This window comes from Nannospalax galili, unplaced genomic scaffold, assembly GCF_000622305.1.
Source record: "Nannospalax galili isolate Female #2095 unplaced genomic scaffold, S.galili_v1.0 scaffold155, whole genome shotgun sequence".
Classification (NCBI taxonomy): Eukaryota; Metazoa; Chordata; class Mammalia; order Rodentia; family Spalacidae; genus Nannospalax; species Nannospalax galili.
Genome location: NW_008339923.1, coordinates 8,013,974 through 8,038,819, shown reverse-complemented (window position 1 = coordinate 8,038,819; position 24,846 = coordinate 8,013,974). Strand labels below are relative to the sequence as shown.

The window sequence follows — 24,846 nt, the reverse complement described above, 5'->3', positions numbered from 1 at the left end:
TGGTCATGTCTAGATGAGGTTCTAAATGTCTCTTGTGTTTGGATGTCCATTTGTTTCTCTAGGTTTGGAAAACTGTCTACTATGATTTCATTGAGTAAATTGTCTAACACCCTCCCTCCCTTTTTGAGACTGGCTGGCCTCGAACTCACTATGTAGACCAGGCTGGCCTCAAACTTACAGAGATCCATGTCTTCCTCTGGAGTGCTGTGACTAAAGGCCTGCACCACCATGCCCAGCCTTATTGTCTAATCCTTTTGATTTTTCCTCAGAGCTTTCTTTTCCCCATGGAGTCTTAGATTTTGCCTTTTGAATGTATCCCAGACTTTTGGACATTTTGGCCATGTTCACTTATTTTCCTTTAAAGGTGTCTGCCTATACTATTGTTTTGACTTTGTCTTCCATCTCTGAAATGCATAGTTCTGCTTGGTCTCATTTATAGATGATGTCTTCTGCTGTTTTCTATTTGACTGATTCTTTCGTTGTCACAATTTTTATTTCTTTCTTTTTCAGTATGTTGATTTCCTTGCTTATTTTTTCCCTCCATGCTTTTGAAAATTTATCCTCCAACTTGCCAACCATTTCATGCACTTTGATTTCTTGTCTAGATCCTGAATTGATTTCCTTTCTTCATTTATCTTTTTTAAAAAATATTTTTTTTCAATGTGTGTTATAATGAGTGTTATGCCTGCATGTAAGTGCACCCGTGTCATGCAATGCCCACAGAGGACAGAAGAGGCTGTCAGATCCCTTGGAACTGGAGTTACAGACAGTTGTTAGCTGCCACGTGGGTGCTGGGATTTGAACCTGGGTCTTCTGCAAGAATAGTGTTCTTAACTGCTGAGCCATTTCTCCAGCTCCTCATTTATCTTTTTGAGTCTTCTGTATGATCATTGATTCTTTAAAAAAATGGGACTGAGGAGCTGGGTGTGGTAGTGCACGCCTTTAATCCCAGCACTTGGGAGGCAGAGGCAGGTGGATCTTTGTGAGTTCAAGGCCAGCCTGGTCTACATAGTGAATTCCAGGACAGCTAGGGTTACACAGAGACCCTGTCTCAAAAAGACAAAAAAAAAAAAAAAAAAAAAAGGCGACTGTGAATTTTTTGACAGTTCAGCTGTCTCAGTGTCTTTAGATCTCTTATTGGGGAGTTGTGGGTGGTGGGCATGACAGCAGCTCGTTGTCTCACAGATTTTGTGTTTTGCACATCTATTAGCTTGGAGGTATTTTTCTGTTTATCTTTCTCCCTTTTCCCCACTCTGTTGTTTTTATGGTTGTTTCATGTGAGTTCTCCAAGGGGTGGTCTTTACTGGGAATTATGTTTACTCTGCTGTGTGTGTGTGGGGGGGTGATGGCTTCAGTTCCCTCTAATAATTTACCAGTTGTCCAAACATTGACTTTATTTAGCCATAAAAATAAACTTTTCAGGAAAATGGATGAATTGGAAAATATTAATGGAGGTAACCCAAAGAAGGATAAATAACACATGTTCTCTCATATGCAAATCATATCTTCTAACTTTTATATATGTGTGTTTATGTTGGAGTTGGAAAGTAGAAAGGGGCCCTTGAGAGGGGGAAAAAAAAAGATTCTGGGAGTTTGGGTAGAACTCATGTATACAAAAAGGAAAGAAAATACTAGAGGTTGAAAGGTTTAAGCAGGGAGAGGGGACAGGGAGATGGGAGAGAAGAGAGGCTTGGGGCAGGGTCAGCCAAAACTAATGATGTACTAAAAAGCAGTAAGAGGGGGCTGGCAAGATGGCTCAGCAGGTAAAAGTGATTTTTGCCAAGTCTGATGATCTGATTTTGGTCTCTGGAAGCCACATGGTAGGAGACAATCCACTCCTGGGGGTTGTCCTCTGAGCCCTACACTTATGCTATACCACACATGCTCTCCCATACAAAATAAATGTCTTTAAAAAGTCATAAGAAAACCTCAAAAATGATGTTAATCAAAAAATAAAACATAGTTTGAATGAGGGTACCATATGTGGATGGAAAATGCTTCCAGAAACCATAGCTTATTAAACAAAAATCCCAGGAGGGGTGTGAGCTAACTCCCTATAGATTGTTGGGGCCTCCAACATAATATAGGCAATTGCCACTGCTACTGGTTGCCCAACAGAACTAGATGGTAAGATCCTGTTCCTGAAGATGTCACATACCTTGGGCAAAGGACAGAGAAATCAAGCCAGAATTGGCCTGGAAGCTTTCTCCCTGTTAGTTATCCTTCACAGTACCAGTAGGTGCTATGCAGGCTACTGAAGAATTGACATCAGTAGTCTTACTCGGCTGTGGATCTTGTGTGCACCAGCACTAACTGACTGCAAGATGAGATCACTGATGCAATAGTGTTTCATGGTTTCTGCTTTCTGATTGGATTTGATGCCTGCTCACAGGAGGGAACTCACATCTGATGTTGTAAACCTACGTGATAGCCAGTGACTAGGGAGGTCACAGGCCATAGTGGGGAAGTTACTGGGGTTGTTTTGATAAATGGACATGATGTGCCTGCTGAGGTGCCTTCTAAATAACCACATTTATGTCCACAGAGTAATGCAGTTGTCAACTTTGGCCAGTGAAGTTTCTTTTTGTAGTGGTCAGTGGTGCCTGCTCAGAACTGACCAAAGTACAAAGAATAAATGACTATTGTATGCCCAGTCATAAATGAGACATCTATGACACTGGCCCAAGGCTCAGGAAGAAGGGAAGGAAAGAATGTAAGAGCCAGAGGAAGGGAAGGGCAGTGTGGAACACTGACTTCTGGACATGACTGTTGCACTCTTGAACTTCTAGCAGTTGTACCTGCAAAAAAACTTTACAAGACTGGGCCTATCAATACCCCATTATGGAAAGGGGAGGGGTTTATGGAGTCCCATTCTTCCCTGAGGATTTACAGTTAATGGTTGATGGGACAGGGAGAGGCATTTTCTTCAGTGGTGTAGCCACTGGAAAGGACCCCATGTTCCTGTAAACAGCCTCCCTTGGGGCTAGAGAGATGGCTTCAGTGGTTAAGAGCACCAGTTGCTCTTGCAGAAGACTCAAGTTTGAATCCCAGCACCCGCATGGTGGCTAGCAACTGTCTGTAAATCCAGTTCTTAGGGAGCTGACACCCTCTTCTGTCCTTCACAGGCACTGCATGACAGGGTGGTGCACTTACACACATGCAGGAAATATACTCATACACATAAAAAAAAAGAAAAAAAAACACCCCAGAATCTCACTCATGCTCCTGTAAACAACCCTACTGAAACTCATTCACACACACAGATGGAAAGGGAGAGAAGGAGAGGGAGAGGGAGGAAAGTAGGAGGGGGCTAATTGGGAAGAGGAAGATTAGTGGGTAGGATGGGAAAGAGATGGTAACAGGGCATGGTATATGGATCAAACTACATTATATACACTAAGAAAATGCCATAATGAAGCTCATTATATATAATATATGATAAAATCATTTAAAAAGTATGTGAGTACTTTTTATAATTCTTACCTATTTTGTCTTTTCTCCTTTTGGGGAGATGCCAATGGAAGTACTTTCAGAAATCGTTGTTTTCTATAGTCCACTGATTGCTTGAAATTGTAACCACTTTCTCCATATTTGAAACACAATCTATTTTCTTTTTATTCATTTTTATACCTATGAGTGTTTTGCTTGTATGTATATAAGTGCCCCATATGTGTGCAGTGCCTAAGGAAGCCAGAAGAGGGAGTCAGATCCCCTGGACTGGAGTAACTTATTGTTAGCTGTCATGTGGGTGCTGGGAACCAAACCTAGGTCCTCTAGAAGAGCAGCCAGTGCTCTTAACTGCCAAGGCATCTAGCCAGCCCACAATCAACTTTCGTACAAGAACTTATTTTATCAGACTTCCTCCCCTTCACTTCCTTTCCTGTCTGTGTACCACCATTTATCTGAGCAGTGCCTGACTTAATCCCAAAAGCCTCTCAAATCGGAGTCTGGAGTTTACCAATGGAGGAAGTCAGAGATTCGTTGCATGAGAAAGATTTGGACATCGTTAGGGGCCTGTAGTTGGAGGGGCCCTCACAGCACTGATGTGGGTGACCTTTAGAAGTTGAGAGTAGTCTCTGGCTGGCAGCCAGTCAGGCAAGGTGGCCTCAGTCCTATAACTGCAAGGGACTGCTTTCAGGTAACAAAAACAACCTTGGAAATGGAGTGTCCCTAGGCCAAGCAAGGCAAAGCTGACACTTTCAGACTCAAGATGAGACATCTTAGAACACAGTCATATTGTGTCAAATGGGTGTTTTAGTTGTTAAATTTATAGGCATTTGTTAGTGGTCATTTGAGATATAGTAATTTGATGTCACAGAAGCAGTAGAAACCAAATCTGAAAAGCCTTTCTCTCAGAACTTTGAAGACTGAGAACAGTATCACCTTTGGGTTATGGTCCCACACTCTGCAGTGAGGTGCCTGGGTTAGGGCCCAGTGCTACCACTTCTCAGCTGTGGAATGTTTACATTCCAGCAAGCTCTTTAACCCTCTGGGCCTCAGTTTCAAGTGTGAAATTAGGATAATAGTATTCCTGAAAAGTTTGTTGTGAAAGGTGATTTAGAACGAAAATCTGCCCAAGAACTGGTTGAATTCCCAGATATCCTAACCCAGTCTCTTTAGCAAGGGTTTGTTCCTTTCTCAGACATCGAAGGTCTGACCACATCCTTCAAAACTGCAGTTCTTTGGCCATTCTTTGGGTGTTCACACTCTGAGGACAAACCTAGCAATGGAGCAGCACAGGCTCTGAAAGTGTCTCAGGGTTAATATTGTAGAGGGTTGGGAACATGTTTAGAAAGGGTGTGAAGGAAGCTGGGTGTGATGACACACTTTTGATCCGTGCATTCAGGAGGCAGAGGCAGGCAGATCTCTGTGAGACTGGGGCCAACCTGGTTTACACAGTGAGTTCTAGGTCAGCTGAGCTACAAGAAGACCCTATCTCAAAACCAAAACCAAAACCAAAACCAAAAAGGACATGAGGGAATACATGTGGGCTCAGCAGTTATGTCCTTGCCCTGGTAAATGTTCATTCTCAGACTTCAGAAGCACAAGTTATCAAAAAGGGGCCCTTTCTAGTTGGGTCTAAGACAGCTCTCACCATACAGCCCAATTTGTGCCAAGCAGGCTTGGGTTGCACCATTATCATAATGTAACAGAACTACTGTGCTTTTGTAGAAATATTACTTCAGAGGGTAGTAGTTTCTTTGGAGTGGTGGTGGTTTAAGCTTCCTGTAGGAAGTATTTTCTAATGATTGAAACTGTCCAGAAATTGGTTTGTATGTACTTCTGGCATCAAGATTAGGTTTTAGTTTTCAGTCAGTCCAAACCATCAACCAGCTGCAAGAATCTATTTCTTTTTCTTGTATACATGCAGCAATTCTTCGCAAGCTTGTAATCTATTTTGAGCTCACTATTATTTTACAGAAGTGCCAATCTAGGCCAGCAGGTCTCAAAATGTGGACTGGCAGTCTCCAGCTGAGGCCCTGAGATGGAAAAGTGGAGTTTAAATTGCTCCCAGGTCCACACAAAGGCAGTTGCACCCAAATGCATCCTTGACTCTCCTCTGCCAAGCTCCCAGTTTAAATACAAAGCCAACTTTACTCAACAGTGCCCTCGATAAAGAATGAAAACTCTGAGTTGTTAAATTCCAATCCTCAGATCTCTACCTGATCTTTAAAATGTTTTATGTAACTAACAGGGGAAAACAGCACTTTTGCTGTATACGAAAAAATGATTCTCTGGAGAAAAGCCCTTGATTGAGCAGCAAGTTAGCTGCTTTTCCATGGGGTGCCACTTTCATTTGCAAAACTGACTAGCAAACACTAGCAAGCAACGTTATTCACACTTGGCTTTGCCAGACAGGACCCCAAGATAGCTATGAATGCGGCCCAACATAGAATCGTAAGCTTATCTAAAATGTTTTTAAAAACTCAATTTTATGGTTCTTGAGATCTTTGTAGATGACATTGTGTAGCAATGCCAAGAGGTTGGACATACATACCTGTCCCTTTGAGAAAATCCAACTGATAGTGATTATTGCGAAGGATAAAGCTTCCACTTTTGAGTGAAACTTGATTGTGAAAAACTTGTTCATGTTGTATGGAAGTTTTGCAACACTGAAAAGGCATTGCCTGCATGCCTATACATGCACCTGTGTCATGCAATGCCCAGGGAGGTCAGAAGAGGGCCCTGATTCCCCTGGAACTGGCGCTACAGATGGTTGTTAGTTGCCATGTGGGTGCTGGGAACTGAAGCTGGGTCCTCTGCAAGAGCAACCAGTGCTCTTAACTGCTGAACCATCACTCCAGCCCCCATTAAAAGGCATTTCTGATGCAACCAGCAGCAATATCAACAAAAGCTATACCAGTTGAAGACTCTGCAGACTGACTGTGAAGAGATAGATGTTGCAGATCAAGGGCCAAAATTATTTTGGACTATCCCAAACCCATTTAATAGCCATTTATTGCCACCTCTGATGTGACCTAACATCCTTTTAACACAGGTAAAATCTTTGGACTGTATTAACTTAGGAGACCATTAGCTTCCACCAACCCAAAAGCTAACAATGTCATCAGATAGCATCTGGGACCTATGGTAGAGACCTCCCACTCTGCTGTAACCCACCAATCTGATGTTGTCACCAATGTATTTGGTGAATGCACTTAGATCTGAATCCATGTTCCTAGGTCACGGTCACTCATACTTGGTGCAGAATAAACTAGCTCTTCTTTCCTTTGGAGAGCTGTTTGGCATTGACACTAACAAGTGTGACTTTTTTTTTAAACTTTTTTTTCGGTGTTAGGATGCAGGTGGGGGTTGGATCTCTCCTTCCACCATGTGAATCCCAGGGATTGAACTTGGGTTGTCAGGCTTGGCATGCTGCCTTTACCCGCTGAGCCATTTCACTGGCTCGAAGTGTGAACTTTTTGATGTTGTATAGGGAAATGTGACATTAGGAGGTCTGTGTACATCAGAGAGCCAGTATTCTTCAGATGATAAGTAATGTTACAAAACCGGACCTCCAGATCTGAAACACTACATGATCATCAGGAGCTACCATGGTTATTGACAAGAGAGGCTGGCCAGGAGGCCAGGAAAGAACTGAAACAAAACAACACATGAAACTGATGGATAGTTGCCCTGGAGACTTAAGATTTTCAGCAAGGACCAGGGGCGTGGTTACTGTCCCTGCTTGCCCACTGCTTTCCTTGCATACTAAAAAAAATTGTAACTGAGGGGTGGTCAGACCGGTGAGGCAATTACCTGAGGCCCTTACCACTCTGAAAGCAACCACAAATAAAATTCATGTATGGGACAAGCTGGGTTTGTCATTCTTCAGGCTGTTAGCACCAGCTGGAGGCAGACATTTCTATGTCTCCTGAAATATCCACACATGAAAAGATCAAAGTTCAAGACAGGTCAATAAATGTAATGAACTGGAAACAGGAAACATTCATAAAAATGAACACAGTTGCTGGGTGTGGTGGTACATGCCTTTAATTCCAGAGCTCAGGAGACAGAGGCAGGTGGATCTCTGAGTTCAAGGACAGCCTAGTCTAGATAATGAGTTCTAGGCTAGCCAGGGATACAGGGAGACCTTGTCCAAAAAAAAAACAAAAAACAAAAACAAAGCAGACCAAACCACAGTTAACCTTCTAGAACTGTCATGTTAGATGTAGCCAGAGAATACTTAAAATTGTCTGGAAAATTGTTGGAGCTTTTTTGTTTTCCAATACTTGTAACTCTGTTTCTACACTCTTATGTTGGGATCAGTTTTTCTGTATAAGAAAATATTCGTAAGTATTGAAGTTTGAAACAAAAGCAATTAGAGAGAAGGAAAGGGGGTTAATAGGAAAGAAAGGGACTGGGCAATAGAATGAATGCCTTGAGCCCTAGTTGAGGAAATGAAGGTAGTTTCCTTACTTTTTAATAATTCTTTTTGCTGATAGGATTGCTTCAAATTGGCTGTATGTGGTGGCACATGCCTTTAATCTCTTGTTTCAGAAAAACAAACAAAAAAAAGGGCAAGAATTCCTAACAAATTAACAAAAAAGACAACGCAGCAAGAAATGAGAAACATGCTAGATTAAACAAAACAAACAAAACAAAAAAACCAGGCTGGAGAGAGAGCACAGCGGTTAAGAACACTGACTCTTCTTACAGAAGACCAGGGTTCAAATCCCAGCACCCACATGGCAGCTGTCTGTGACTCCAGTTCCAGGGGATCCAACAGTCTTTTCTGCGGGCATTGCACATCATGGGTGCACTTACCTACATGCAGACAATACACGCATACACATAAAATAAAAATATTGAAAAAAAAACCCAAAATGATGTGTACAAATGGCTTCAACCAACTCAACCTCATTACTCACTGGGAGGAACACAAATTAAAACTACAAAGTATCACTATACACCCACTGAAATGGCTAAAACTGACTGACAATGTCACTTTTTTTTTTCCTTTTTTGTCCCCGCCTTTGGTGCTGGAGGGTTCTGAACTTAGGGCATCCTGAATGCTAGACCCAATAACACCAAGTATCAACGAGGATTCAGAGTAAATGATATTTCATATAGAGATGGCAAGGGTAATGGTACTCACTTTGGAGAACTGTCATTTTCTAACAAAGGTAAACACTAACCTGTGCTATGACATAATTCTACTTGACAGTAAACACCTAAAAGAAATAAAAAGAAGATCCACAGTAAAGGTTTCCATGTCCATAGGTTTATTCATAATAATCTCAAGCTGTAAACAATCCAAACACTACCAACAAGAGAGTAAGCAAATTTGTACAATACACTACTCATTAAAAACTACTTGTTACTGATATATGTAACATGGATGAATTCCAAAACCTGGTTAAGAAGGAAGCAGACACAAGAGCATATATGGTATGACTTCATGTCTATGAAGTTCAAGACTAGGTACAACTAATAATAGTGAAGGCAATGGGCCTACTTGTAGCCTGTGGAAGAGGGAGCATTGACTGAGGAGGCATGAAGGACTTCCCTGGGTGACAGAAGTGTTTTAGATCTTCATTTGGGTGATGGTAACAATGTTTACATTTGTCAAGGATTTATTGAACTGCTTACTTAAAACCTATTAGGTATGAATTAGAACCATTAAAAAGGTAAATGACAAGTACTGACAAACGCTCTTGACAAGGTGAGTGGTGGGCACAAGCAGTGTTTCTGAATCTGTGAATGCATGCTAGGTATGTTTTATGTATTAACAGGAACATTATTTTAAAAAGCGAGGGAAAAAATAGCTACCTAAAGCTTTTTATTCAGTATGAGTTGAAGATTTGGGTACAGCAACCAGATCTTTTACAAATGCCATTTGAAAACCAATAAACAAGTGTGCTTTACATTATCAGGTTTGCAGGTAATGGCACTAATTCTCCATGTGAACATAAGCTGCCTATCTTTTAAAAAAATTCTTTGGATTTATTTATTTTTATTTTATGTGTATCAATGTTGTGCCTGCATGTACAATGCTCGTGGAGGTCAGAAGAGGGCGCTGGATTCCCTGGAATTAGAGTTAAGGACAGTTGTTAGCCACCATGTGGGTGCTGGGAACCGAACCAAACCTGGGTCCTCTGCAAGAGCAATGTTCTTAACTGCTGAGCCATCTTTCCAGTCCAAGACTATCTTTTTTTTTTTTTTTTTTTTTGGTCTTTTTGAGACAGGGTCTCCCTGTAGCCCCAGCTGACCTGGAACTTGCTATGTAGACCAGGCTGGCCTCAGTCTCACAGAGATCTGCCTGCTTCTGCCTCCCAAGTGCTGGAATTAAAGGCATGTACCACCACACCTGGCAAGACTGCTTATCTTTGGGCAAAAAAATTGACACGCATCTCCCCTGATGCCTGATGGAGCTGTGTCACATGACCAGAAATGACATTTTGTGTAGATAATGAATAGCATTTACTCAATGGAAGAACCTTGCCTGTCTATCTGTACTCTTTTTGCTACTTTATTGCTAATATTTATAATCCTATACATTTAAGTAGTTTGAACTAATGGAATTGTTCACTTTATCTGCCTCAGGTTCTTTAACAATCCTGGTTTTTATGACTGGATATAGTCTGGTGACAATTTCTGTGGGGTCTTAAAACTCCCTATTAAGCACAAACAAGACTTCCGAAAAAGTCATCAACAAGATAATGAATTACAAGGAATTTTTAACCATTAAACATCACACAAGCTTCCAAAAATTAGTATTTTTTGACAATGGTTTTTCCTTAAATGTTGCAAAATTTTACTATTACGCTTGTTGAGACAGGGTTTCACACTGTAGTCCAGGCTGGTGTTAAACTCATGGCAATCCTCCTGCCTCAGCCTCACAAGCGCTGGGATTACAGACATGAACAAACGCACCCAGTGAAAAACCTTTTTTAAATGGTGAAATGTTTTCTTTAACTAGTCAATAGCCTCTATGTCAAAATTGAGAGTTTATATGTAAGGTTATTAGAGGTAGAATTAAAGATATTGCTAACTTCCTAGAAAAAAAGATAAATATTTCACTCTGCACTCAATTTCTTCAACAACTGTAGAATTTGTAAATGCCATTCAAATGAGGTTCACAGGGTCTTTGAGAAATTTGCAGTTAGGAAATTTGCAGCATGTCTACTACTTAAAAGTTCATTTGTGAGACCTCTAATTATTGATGGAGCTGAATGTGGATGGCTGTGTCTTCAGACTGTTTTTATGAGATGAACACTTTTGCAATCCTGCTAGAAGCCCAAGTAAACATTCGGTGTTTCACTTAAGTATAAGAAATGGAACACTGAGTAAAAACAGTTAGCACACATTTCACTCTTATTTTTTTCTATAAAAATATAACTCTTTATTAAATAACATGCACAAATATCACTAGTCATTTATTAAACAGATATGATTTAGAACAAGATTTAAAGAAATACAAATCCTTAGGTACAATTTAATATCTTGTTCATGATGTTTGAATAGTTTAAAAAGAATCACTGATTAAACTAAGTAAGCATCCTTTATTTTTTCTTGGAGGATCCAAAACCTTTTTAGGCATATATTCCATTCCAGGTTTTTTTCTTCTGGCATTTCAGAGCTTTAGAGTATCTTTAGTAACAAGAGTCCTTCCCTACTTGCTCCATTATACATTTCCTATGAAAAGGCAGTAACTCAGCTATCCTGATGGCTGACAGAGGAAGTGTGAAGCAGAGTCAGAGCAGAGGCTCCAGCTTTCTGAGTTAGGGAGGAAGAAGCAAGGACTGTGGTTAAGACAAAAGCTGGCAGCGCTGGATGCTGATCTCGCTCGATTCCTGATTTCTTATGACAACTTGTTCTGTCTGGTTAGTGCTGTTTCCCTCACCATTTTCCTGGACGAACACTCTACGAATTTACACCTTTTAATTCCTTTAGCTTGAATCTTGTCTTTTTTTTTTTTTTTTTTTTTTTAATGATTTGCCACATGATCTTAGCAAATTTCCTTTCTAGGCTAAAGAATAAACAAACTTATGCATTAAGGTTTTTTTTGTGTATTAGAAAGTATTGCTTTTATAAATTAGCTTTTATGTTCCCAGCCTTAATAAACTTAACTTCAACAAAACCAGTGCTTCAAAATCTACCCTGCCTTTCTGGCCACACTTATCCAGTGAAAAGGCCAAGATCTTTCATCTAAATTTCTAAAGAAAACTACATCTGACCTTTATAATAAACCCTCACACTGTGAACTTTTCACGTATGCTGATTTATTGCGCATGCCAAGTACAGTAAGAATGAAAATATGAACTGATGGAAAAAGTCAACAATCCCTAAGCTTAATACACACCTTTGCACTCAAAAACTTTAACAATCTCTTTCAGTAGCTGGGATTTCCAACTTTTAAGTTGAATTTAAATAGTTTCATTCCTGATACATTCTTTTAACTTTGCCCTATCAAAAGAGGAAACATCCAATATTATTTCATAAATCAAGAAAGTATCGTGGCAGGGTTCATCAACTTTTATCTCATTTTCCTATAATGAATTTTATATTAACCTTCCAAAAATTTCCTTTCAAAAATGTTTCATAAGTTCAGCAGCAGGTTTTATATCTGGTTTTCCTGAATACTTAATCTATATGTCATAGGAGAAACTGTACTATTTCCAAGTATATTGCTCATTATTTTATTATAAAAAGCATACCAAATCTTATTTCAATTATAAAATTTTGCTAATTACATATTTTTCATCTTGATACAAGGAAAAAAATACAACATATGAATAAAATTTTCATAAACATTTCAGAGATTGACTGGAATATTCCTAAGTCTTTTACTTACTTTTGACCACTGAATATTTTTTTTTGAGTGCTCAGTTTTTATTTTAAAAGTGCAAAGGCTATTAAGCTTAAAAGATTAAATTTAAGCAATGTAAAAAAGTTTTACAATGATTTAACATGACCAATAAAATTTATTAAACATATTTACATATATTCACAGATTCTTTCATTGTTGAGTATTAAAATAGACATTTACAATTTCAGAATTTCCATTCAAAGGCATTTGTTGTTGTTTTAGGAGGAAACAGGCTCTCTGGCGAGATGAAAAGAGAGCTAAAGTTTCTTTCTATGATTAATTCTAAATAATATGTCTTAACACAGTAAGTCCAAGGTTCTCTCATAGGAGACTGGAATGAAATGCCTCCTTGTCTTGGGCATCAGGTATGCAAAGTTAAATTATAGGAAGCATGCGATACAACTAAGCCACCATCTTTATAGTTATGCGGATGAACACAAGCTAACTCAAACACATGCATGCCTTATTTAAAGGTTTTTTACTCTCTGAACACACTGCTATTACACTCCATAAAACTACAACTTTGGTCCAATAGAACAGACAAAACAGTTTTACAGTTATTTCTTTGTACATGTTTTGACGATCAATCTCTTTGTATACATTTTGACCATTAATTACAAGATGTACAATATGTATAAAATAAGTTATTAAAAAGGAAGACAATATTAAAACTTTCAAAAAGAAAACTGTACAGTTCATTTACAGATAAAATAAACTGAAGAATTTTGTGCCAAGATTTTCTTCCACATTAGAAACTATTTGGTAAGTATTGACTTTTTTAGTTTACTGATAACATTTTTTAATAAAACCCAAGAGATTTGAATACTAGTGGTTATCTTGTTTCTTAGAATGCTAACAACTTCCAGCGCTGTTAACAGATTATCAACTTTTTAAATATCTGCTCAGTTTGCCAACATGTTCTAATGCAATAGTTATCTTTCATCAATATAAATAATAGTTTTCTGTTAGAAACTGTTTGGACCTAAGATCCAAAATATTTTTCTTTTAATTTTTATAAAATGACAGTGTTTACTACATAATCAACTTTAATTGAACTTGACTAACAACTGTAAAGGCATATTATGAGTAGTTCTGTTAGAAGGCAGTATTCCACAGTATAACACTTGACATCAATAGTGTAAGATGACGCCAACAGAAGTACCAACCACTATATAGGAGTCAGTTCAAAATCATCATTGACATCAACAAGGGGAACATAGAACTCCTGGATCTCATAAATACTGATAGACTTATAGGTGGCAGGATCGAGCTCCTGGAGTTTGAGCTGCCATTCTAATCTCTGGACGGCATTTAAAGCTGCAGCTTCATGTTGCTGCCTCATTAAAAGACAGGTCTATTAAAAGAAGAGAAGAGCTGATTATTCTGTTAATTTTTTTCTGTTGAAAATTAATCTCATCCAGTTTCATTACAGACTAAGATAAATTAGGAGCAAGGAAGTCATCATACAAGTCTACTAGCATTCTACTCTGTTCATATCAACATGTCACCTGTTTCTGAGTCTGCCACTTCATATTCATCTTAAAAAAATATTCTATTATTTTTATTTTATGTGTATGAGTGTACTGCCCTCATGTATGTAAGTGCACACATGTTGTGCAATGTCTGAGGTGGTCAGAAGAGGGTGTTGGATTCCCCTGGACCTGGCGTTTTCAGATGGTTGTTAGCTGTTATGTGGGCGATGGGAACCAAACCTGGATCATCTTTTTCTAATGATTTATTATTATTTTTAATTATACAATAATATAATATAGGCAGAAATGTTTTAAACTTTCAGGTCAGGGTCTTGCTATGTAGTCTAGGCTGGCCTCAAACTTGTGGAAATCCTCCTGTCTCTGTCTCCTAGGATTATAAGTATGCACCACTATGCACAGCAAATAATTTTACTTGTAGATCTACAAACTATATTCCTTTTATCACTGTATTCTTCATGTATTAAGAGTTATAACTAGACACATATACTGGACAAGCAAAAGAAATGCAAAGAAAACCAGTGCTTCTGTGGCAGTCTGATCTTTTTTTAATTTAATTTTTAAAGTTTTTTTTTTCGGTTTGATCTTTTATACTACATCAGCTGTTAAAATGAACTTATGGTTTTTATTTCCCCTTACCGTTCCAACTGTGGTCCAGAGTGAATATTCATGATTAACCAGTATTTCCTTTCCTAATTACTTCTCACTAATACAATGTCAACTTCTAAGGACAGGGAGACATTTATTTAAACTGGTTTGAAGGGATATAGCTCAGTTTATGGAACACTTGCTTGGCAAGCACTTGGGGTCAATCTCTAGCATGTGTAACCAGGCATGGTGGTGCATGCCTGTAATTCTAGGTCCCAGGAGGTGGAGGTAGAAGCATCAGACGTTCAAGGTTAACCTTGGCTACGTCTAGTTAAAGGCCAGTTTTGGGATACATGAGACCCTGTGCCAAAATGAACAATAAACAACAATAACAACAAAAAACACAACTGACTGGTAAACATACCTACCTTTAGTTTGTCAAATTTATCATCCACATCCTGTAACCAGGACATAAACTGTCTTGCATTAAAGCGGTCTCTCACAGAAGTTTTACTGTCATCAGACTGAAAAAGAACATTAAATGCAGTAGAGCACTGAAACATTACACCACTTAAAAAATCTGTATGCCATTAAAATACCCTATTTATTTCTATGTCTCATTTCTATTTCTGATGGGAATATATTTCTAATAAGAGGAAATTTGATAAAACTTTTATTAGCTTTATCAAGCAGACAGGGTACTACTCAGAATCCTGAAGATCCTTACAATGACTAAATACTCTTTTCCTGCTTTCTCAAAAGGCTGTGCTTATGAAGTATTGTGCTGTGACGTCCTCATTAAAGGCTAATTTCAGATTTAACTCTTGTATTAAAGCTTATCAAAGTGTTCAGGTACCATTAAAGGCAACATTTCTTTCGGGATGGATCTTTTGTAGTATTCATAAAGAATCAGGGCTGGTGAGAAGGCTCAACAGGTAAAGGTGCTTGCTATGAAGCCTGATGACCTGAGTTCGATTCCCAGAACTCAAATAAAGGTAGAAAAGAGAATCAACTCTTCAAAGCTGTCCTCTGACCTCCACATGTACATTTGTGGCACACATGCCTACATACATATATATAAACACAATAAAAAAGAAATTCTTTACCAACTCTTACAAGCATCAGTTTTGGAAGGTAGGCTGTATTCAGATTTCAGCTTTGTGCCTTTCTGTGTAAGTTGGACTGATACACACTCCCTCTCAATTTTCTATTCTACATAATGGGTTAAAAGTAACTCTCTTAAGCCTGTCTTGAGAATTTAAAGTGCCCTTAAGGCCCCTGTTACAATGTCTACACATACAGAAAGTACTCAATACAGCTCTATTAGGACTGCCATTCTGCCAGCACTGTCAAAGTAACATCTGGATAGCCTCACATCCACCTGCCCATTCTTAGCAAAGATCATGTCCTCTGTTCTCAAAGATGTTTTGGCTACTTTATGTTTATTTTATATTACATGCTTATTTTGAAAAGGGAGAAGTATGCTAGGGTGTGCTGAAGGATGAATTTAAGCCCTAACATCAAGGAGGGGTGGACTTTACTTTGCAGTTCTCAGAGGTCATTTGCAAGGAAATCAAGCTGCTACCATGACCTACCCTAATGCCAGCTCAAAAAAGGCTCTTTCTGGGCTTATATCCTCAAAAATGCATAATGGTTTTAAGGGTAAGTATCCTCATCAAGATAATAAGCCTCACATACTGGTATTTCATCAAGCTTAATTTTAATCTAAAACCTGGTGGTCTAGATCATTAGGAAAATTTGAGGTAGATGCAAAATTACTTAAATTATCAAAAAAATTTAATATTAAAATGTGTCTTATTGGGGCTGGAGAGATGGCTCAGCGGTTCAGAACACAGGTTGTTCTTGCAGAAGACCTGGGTTCGAATCCCAGCACCCACATGGCAGCTAACAACTGTCTGTAGCTCCAGTCCCAGGGGATCGGACAGCTTCTTCTGACCTCCGTGGGCACTGCACTACACGGGTGTACTTACCTACATGCAGGCAATACACACATACACATAAAATAAAAAATAAATAAATAGGCTGGACGTGGTGGCGCACGCTTTTAATCCCAGCACTCAGGAGGCAGAGGCAGGCGGATCTCTGTGAGTTCAAGGCCAGCCTGGTCTACATAATGAGTACCAGGGACAGCTGGGGCTACAGGGAGACCCTGTCTCAAAAAAGACCAAAAAAAAAAATTTTTTTTTTTTAAAAAGTGTCTAATTTACTTTTAGGAGAGATTAAAGAAAAAGTTGAGTAGGAATCCAAGAACAGTGAATATAGTCTAAAGCAGTAATTTCTTCAGCTTAGTATGAAAACATTTTTTCCTTCAAAAGATGACTCAGTATTTCAGCCTTTTAATTATTACAGCAACTGTGCCTCAATCTTGTTGCAGTTTTAATTTTGAGAGTATCCTCAGTTTGCTGGAATATTCGAGATCATCCTTAGTTTGCTGGAATATTAACTTCTTGCAATGTATGTACTATGTAACTATTTTGGAACTTCTTGGCCCAGTAAGATGGCTTAGTGGGCAAAGTTGTTTCCATCAAGCCTGACAACCTAAGTTTGAGCCATAGGACCCACCTGGTAGAAGCAGAAAACTAACCCCTCTGACCTCTACAACTGCACTGTAACAAGCAGTGCACACACACAAATGTAATAAAAAATAAAAAATGTGAATTTTTTTTTTTTTTTTGAGACAGGATCTCATTATGTGCCTAGGCTGGCCTCAAACTTGTGATCCTTCTGCCTTAGAAGCCTCCCGAGTACTGAGATTATAGGTGTGTACTGCCATGCCTATCAGAAATTTAAGCCTATTAACATTCCCACATGGAAGGCTCAGGCCAGGCTCAAAGGCTCAGGCTATGTAAGTGCTGATGAATTGTAGGGGACGGGAAGAGTTTTTTTGAGATGTAGTTGCCTATTAGTTGTCTATGCTCCTTTAAGGAACTCCAATAAACTCACTGGTTTACAAGCTGGATCTGGGTCGACTGTTTAATATCTACTTTAGAAACAAATGACAAGTTCTAGTTATTTGTAAGGGTATGATCCTAACAGATATACTATGTTATTTGGTTTATCTGTTTGTATGCTGCTGTGTGTTCATGTGTGTATGGCAGAAGAAGGCCTTAGGCATCAGTTTACCTTCCACCTTGTTTGAGACAAGGTTTTTCTGTGCTTGCCACTGCATATGCCAGGCTAGCTGGACCATGGGTTTCTGGAGATTGTCTATTGCTACCTCTCATCTTGCTGTAGGAGCACCAGAATTATAGACTGTGTCCAGCTTTACATGTGTTCCTGGGATTCAAACTCAGATCCTCACTTGTACATGCTGAGTGCTTTAGTCACTAAGCCATGACCTCAACCAGTTACAGCACTTTACCTGTGAGTCCAAGGGCACACTGTATACTTCTGCATCCAGTAAGACAGTACAAGCACTAAAGGGCAGTGTTTGATTTGCCAGTGTTCTTGCAGCTCTGTAATGAACTCGTAGAACTTCTTGTTCATTGGATACAATAAGTTTTTCCTAGTTGAAGAAAAAATTTTTTAAATCAAGTCTTTACCAATTTATTTGTGAAATTAGATAAAATCACTTAAGATACACAAAATAATCTGAGTCACAGAGTAGCATTTTCTTCTCAGTAATCTTGAGACAGTAAAAAATTCCTAGTGTTCCTAGTCAAGGACTTTCTTTTTTCCCTACAGATGAGTTATACAATTTGGGAGTCTTTTAGATAGACCCACTGAAGGGGGTACCCCAATTGCCACACCCTGCATCCCTGTTCAGCATGGAAGAAGCCAGAGCAGTCTATGTCTGATTCCCCATTGGCAAATTTGGGGTAACTGCTTCAAAGGATGGTATAATAAAAATAGAATATATAGCCTGGCATGGTGGTGCACGCCTTTAATCCCAGCACTCGGGAGGCAGAGGCAGGCGGATCTCTGTGAGTTCAAGGCCAGCCTGGTCTACATAGTGAGTTCCAGGAGCTGGGGCTACAGGGAGACCCTGTCTCAAAAAAAAAAAAAAAAAAGAATATAGAAATTGGCTAGGCAGTCAGGGAAAAAAACAACAAACAAACAAACAAAACCAAAGAAAAGTAGCCAGTCTCTTTTCTTGGTTAAAAGTCAAAATGTCCTTGGGCTTCTTAGCAGCTTGGTCTGTATCAAAATCCAGAAATATCAAAAGAATTTAAGAGCTCTTGTCTAATTCCTAAATTTTAAAGATTACCTATACAGAGGGGAGAAAATATTAGAGCGACATATAGCCCCATAGGATCTCAGGAAACCTGGGTTTATTCTTTCAAGCCCCTGAAACCACCTGATGGGTATGCACCTTCAATCTTACTAAGTACACGACTACAAAACAGCTAAAATGGGACTTTCACCATGGATACATGTGCATACCAGTCCATGTTCTCCCCCTAGGGTTTATCTCTACAGCAGAGAAAAAGGGCAGAAACACTTCACCTTAACTCAGGTCTCTCAAGGGCCAAGAGAAGTCCCGCTGCCATCCTTGTGAAAACAGGCATTACAGGCTCTGATGCTTTGGGTGCTGCCACCCTAGCCATGGGTAATAAAAATTTTAGGCCTCTAGGCTCTCACATAGAGACATCGGACATCTATAGGACTCGATAGGGCAGCTGGGGAGACAGGTTAACTCCCTAGCTAAAATGGTGCTACAGAACAGAAGGGGGACAGACCTGCTGTTCCTAAAGGAAGATGGCTCATACATGGCTTTAGGTGAGGTTTGCTGTTTTTATGCCAATAATTCAAGTATAATTGAGTTTTACTGGGCCTCTGGTAATACTCCTCCTAGTGTTTATGGTGGGTCGATGCCTCCAAGATTGCTTAACCGGATAGATAAAGAGGCGCCCAAATGCCATCAAAATTAGAGTTCTAAGGACCCAGTATAATCCTCAAAATCAAAACAAATAAAAAATTTGACTTATATCCCAGAGCCAGTGGAGAATGTAATACTCCGAGCACCTCCATTTTGTGTTAAGTTTAACTGTCAATCATCCAGTCATAGGACCACCCCAGGAGGGTGGGTTATGCTAAACAGATGGGCAGAATACCTAGTGCATTAATGAGATAATGATTTTCTCTTGCCTGGAATCCTGCCTACAGGTGCAGAACTTGCTAGCTACAGCCATGTAGTCTGTGAGTTGCCTGCTTCCCTGAATTTTTCAGGGAAGCGTAATTTCCCTTTTTCTTCATGCCTTTCTTAGTAAACATGCTTTCTTTAAGGCTTTGGGCTGCCCCTAGCATCTTGCATTTCTTTACTTTTTCTCTAAAGCTTCCTTCTCCCAGTCATGTGAGTCAGCCACGTGTCTGACCTCCTCTTCAAGGCAGCTGTCAAGATTACCAGCTCGCCTGCCCTGAGGATTTCTTTTTCTTTAAAATTCTAATGAAATTGTAAAAATTAAAAAAAAATCCTATTTGATCTAGGAGTATAATCTCTTTTCAGAATTGCCACTTTCTTTCTTTTTTTTGGCTTTTTTGAGACAGGGTCTCCCTGCAGCCTCAGCTGACCTGGAACTCATCATGTAGACCAGGCTGGCCTCGATCTCACAGAAATCCACCTGCCTCTGCCTCTGCACTGGGACTACAGGCATGTACCACCATACCCAGTGCCAGCAGTTTCTTTCTTAAAATTGGTTTTTTGAAGTGTAGGTGGCTTTTAGCATACTCACTAAGAACATTTTCAGCACACTAGAAAGAAATCCCACATCATCGACAGGCACTCTTCCTTCCTCCATCTTCTGGCAACCAGTCATCTACTGTCTGTCTATAAGGTTTACTTGTTCTGAACATTATTTATAAATAAAATCGTACAATATGTGGCCTTTTCTGACTGGTTTATCTCACTTAGCATATTTTCAATATTTACCCATGTTGTAGTATGTACTAGGTATCGACTTCCTTTCCATGAACAAGTAATAATCTACTAGACAGACATAACAGCATGTTATTTATCCCATTCATGAGTTGATCACTTGGGTTTGAAGGGTGGCAGACCAGGCCACTTCAAAACACGCTAGTTTGGCATAAGGATTATTTGAGGCTGCAGTAATTTGAAAAACAGCAAGACAAGGGCATTTTGACATCCCTTTATTTTGGAAAGCAGGAAATAAAACTTCCATGCCCTCTCTGTATCAGGAGGACAGCCTCATCACCAGAAACAGAGTGAAGGCCAAGAGAACTCTGCACAGATCTTTTAAAAATAGCCTGGTATGGGGGCTGGAGAGATGGCTCAGCGGTTAAGACACTGACTGCTCTTGCAGAGGACCTGGGTTCGATTCCCAGCATCCACATGGCGGCTACGAACCATCCTTAACACCAGTTCCAGGGCACTTCGAAGCCTTCTTCTGACCTCTGCAGCACTGCACGACATGACACGGGTGCACTCACATGCAGGCAAAACACTCATACACATAAAACAGAAATGATAAGATATTAAAAAAAAAAATAGCCAGGTGTGGTGGTACATGCCTTTAATCCCAGCATCCAGCACTTGGGAGGCAAAGGCAGGCGGATCTCTGTGAGTTCGAGGCCAGCCTGGCTTACATAGTGAGTTCCAGGTCAGCTGGGGCTACAGAGACCCTATCTCAAAAAGACTAATAAAAACCAAACCAAAACAAAACAAAAAAATGCATCACCTACTCTCCCCAAACTGAAGAAGCAATATCTTCCAGTTATGTAATAAGAGTCCTGAATGAAATGAGAGACTTAACAGAGATTTAACAGAGAGAATTCCAGATGTCCATTTTCAGATTGTAACCCATCTTGATCTCTGCTGTAGACCTGTGACATTTGGTAACTTTTTTTTTTTTTTTGGTCTTAAAGATCAACCAGGATAACCCTGCGACCTGTACTAGTAAGGATGTCCAGAGCCTTGTAAGCAGTGTGTTATGAGGATAGTGACTGTTGTTTAACAAAGAACTGCTTCTTCGGTTTGGGGAGAGGGACTGGGTGATGCATGGTGCGCTACATACTGTACCAGTGCTTCTTTCTCTTGTTTCTTGCTTCTCTTTGTAATCCCATAGTTTATTCATTTAAAAACAATAGTCTAAGAGGACGTTCCAAGTTTCCTAAATTGGTCCATAATACACAGGTTAAGAGGCTCTGCTGTGGGGAAGCCATCATGTATGTATAAATCAAAGACAGGTGTGTACATACTTCTGTGAAACAGCTTATATTTTTCAGAGACCATAGGACTCTCCTACAAGATTAAGGTGATATATTTTTGTATAACCAAGTAAAATGACTTTCATGATTTCCATGAGTAAGTTTTTTCTTTTTTAATTTCATGCTGAGACTACTGAAAACTAGAAACTAAGACCTATAAGAACAAATAAACATACTTTTCCCCATTGCCCTAAAGCAGCTAGTAAATCAAGCAATCATTCAAAAACATGAAATTCTGAACATTCTAGTAGGACTCTACTGTTCTAGTTCCACAAATTTAACAAATGATAAATTATTAGGTTTTACATATCAAAAATGCACTCCAAGATGCAGTGTAATATTTGAGCAGCTATCCTAAGGTAAGTGTAAAAATTCTCCCTTTAACTGGATCAGCACAAGTAACAAAATCACACTATTCCCCAAATTAACTATAAATAATGAAAATTCACTAATGCAAAACTGTAGAGCATTTTATGTATTGTTAAAATGATTATTTATTTTTTGCATAGAGTTACATTTACTGATCTTACCCTTTCAATACTGTGTTGCAAACGTAGTTTCATCCTTACAACTTCTTGTTGTCGAAAAAGTTCTTTAAGTGGATCTGACAGTGACGGTGGTGGTGTAATCTAGTAAGTAAGCATATATAATTAAACTATTAAGTTTTAGTGTATAACTTAAATTTTGACATTCCATGAATACTGGAGTTTTGGGGGGTGGTTAATATTGTCACTTGATTAGACTGAGACTCCTAGATGATCAGCAACACACACCCAAGTGTCAATTAGAAACACAGAAATAAGTTAGGAGGGCTCTGATCTAATCAATGGTTTAATCAAAACCAAACTTTGAATAACAATTTGAAGGTGGTGGAACTGCAGAAGATGGGGCCTAGTTGGTGGGGGAGGGATATCTTTGAAGATCTCTTTTGCGTCCTGGCTGCCATGAGGTGATAAGCCTCCACCACACTCTCTCACTACCAGGAGAGTCTGCTTCTTCCCAGGCATAGGCAATTGGATTCAGACAACCCTGACCTGAAACTTCAAACTCTGAGCCAAAATAAATCCTCTCAGGATTTGTCTCCTAATTTGTCAGTGAGCAAAAGTCTGTTTAATGAAAATATGAATTATAGAACGCAATGTTATTACTCAGTCAACTGTCTAAAACCTAACAGATTGTCTAAAACCTAACAGAACATTTAACTATCCTTAGATGTTTTAAGTCTTAGGACAGATCAAACTTTAAAGAGCAAATTAGTAGGATTAAGATGTTAATTACGAGACAGAGACATTTTAGAACGTCAGTGATAGCTCACAGACAGTAAGAAATGGAAGAGTCAGAGAAATAAAAAAAAGTCGGTATAAAAGGAGAAACACTTGCCCACTGTGGTGGTGCACGTCTTTAGTCCTACCACTAGGGAGGCAGAAGCAGGCAGATCTCTGTGAGTTCCAGGCCAGCTGGGGCTACAAGAGAGACCCCATCTCAAAAAGACAAAAAAAAAAAGAAGAAGGAAAAAAGAAAAAGAAATGAAACTCTCTTGGAGACTAGTAAACTGTCTTTGTAGATGTGATAAAAATCAACAATGCCCAAGTGTTAGGGCACTATCTCATATAAAAGGAGATGAAATTCTGTAGTGAACATGTGGTTTTCAAACTTTATTATATGTGATATGCTATGTGACTTTGTCTATGGTAGTCCAAATATTTATTAATTCATTCTTGATCTTATGGTGGACTACGCTTTCTGATAAATTCTAGAGGTTAAGGAAATTAACAGTCTGTCAAAAATTAAAAAAAAATTACTTATTTTTCAGAGTACAGAGTGCTCACCATTACACTATTACTTATTACTTATTTTTATGAGTGTTATGCCTGCATGCAAGTGCACTGCTGTCATGTTGTAGCCTTGGAGGACAGGAGAGGGCATTGGATCCCCTAGAACTGGAGTTATGGACGGGTTAGCCACTATGTGGGTTCTGACACTCAAACCTGGGTCTTCTTTGAGAACAGCCAGTGCTCTTAACTACTGAACCAGCTTTCCAACCCCAATTTATTTTTATTTTATATATATGAGTGTTTTGCCTGCATGTATGTAAGTATACCATGGAGAACAGAAGAGAGTGTCAGATCCCTTGGAACTAGAATTACAGATGGTTGTTACCTGCCACATGGGTGCTGGGAATCAAACCCAGTTACTCTGCAAAAGCAGCAAGTACTTCTAATCATTGAGTCCTCTCTCTCTGGCAATCACCATCTGTGATCCCTTAATATTCTCTTTTCCCCTCATGGTATCTGAATTTTCCTTCTCTTCTCTTTGTTAATGACTATTATCAGCCTTTGAAGGCAAAGTAAGTTATCTCATGACATTAGACAGTTTGTCAACTTCATTAGAAAGGACACCGGTGCCTTTAATCCCAGCACTTGGGAGGCAGAAGTAGAGGTAGGAAGATCTCTGTGAGTTCCAGCACAGGTGGGGCTACAGGGAGACCCTGACAAAACAAAACAAAACAAAAGAGAAAGAAAGGAGGGGACACCACTGTGGTGGTGCCACAGCAACCATGTGACCACATATGAAAAACTTATCAAAGAATCAAACCCAGATTTATCAAGAATTTATATTTCTGGGGCTGAAGAGATGGCTCAGCAATTAAGAGCACTGGCTGCTCTTGCAGATGACCCAAGTTCAGTTCCCAGCATTCACATGGCAGCTAACCAACCATCTGTAACTCCAATTCCAGAGGATTCAATGACCTCTTCTGACCTCCACAGGCCTTGGATGACATAGGTGCACTTACACAGTATGCAGGCAATATACTCATATACATAAGAAAGATTTTATATTTCTAATTATCAAATAGGAATTATGGGGACCCCAAAACATGTCAGATATTACAAGGCCTCAAATGAACTGTGTACGTCAAACTTTTCCACAGAATGTGGAAATTCTACAGAACGATAACTTACTGGGGATACTCATTTAATTTTTATGTCTGTAAACTGCTTTAAATTTAACAAGAATGACGTTGGTGCTACTGTTTTAAAATTACAAAATCTTGTAAATCTGTAGTAATCTCAAGGAGCACAGAGGAGAAACATTCACCTAAGAATGGACTGCGAGAGAAATGTTCTGTGGAAGGATAATACTTCAGCTGCATCTTAAAGAACTGATTAAAATTAGAGAAATGTGTTACAATGGGGAAAAACTAAATTGAAAGGAGAGAGGGAGATGTACTCAGAAGAGAGCATACATGATTAAAGGAATGAAAGT

The 24,846-nt window shown here is 39.2% G+C and overlaps 1 protein-coding gene across 3 annotated transcripts in view; it reads right to left on the bottom strand.

The window, feature by feature from the left end:
* Positions 1 to 11,410: 11,410 nt before the first annotated feature.
* Positions 11,411 to 24,846, bottom strand: part of Ankrd12 (ankyrin repeat domain 12) — a 111,183-nt gene continuing 97,747 nt past the window's right edge. For all 3 annotated transcript variants that reach the window (XM_008834670.3, XM_008834671.3, XM_029564314.1), the window contains 4 exons: positions 22,110 to 22,208; positions 17,774 to 17,917; positions 14,820 to 14,915; positions 11,411 to 13,667 (listed from right to left, as the gene is read on the bottom strand). In XM_008834670.3, coding sequence (XP_008832892.1) covers positions 13,482 to 13,667; positions 14,820 to 14,915; positions 17,774 to 17,917; positions 22,110 to 22,208 — 525 coding nt within the window. In that variant the 3' untranslated portion in view covers positions 11,411 to 13,481. The remainder of the gene's footprint in view (positions 13,668 to 14,819; positions 14,916 to 17,773; positions 17,918 to 22,109; positions 22,209 to 24,846) is intronic.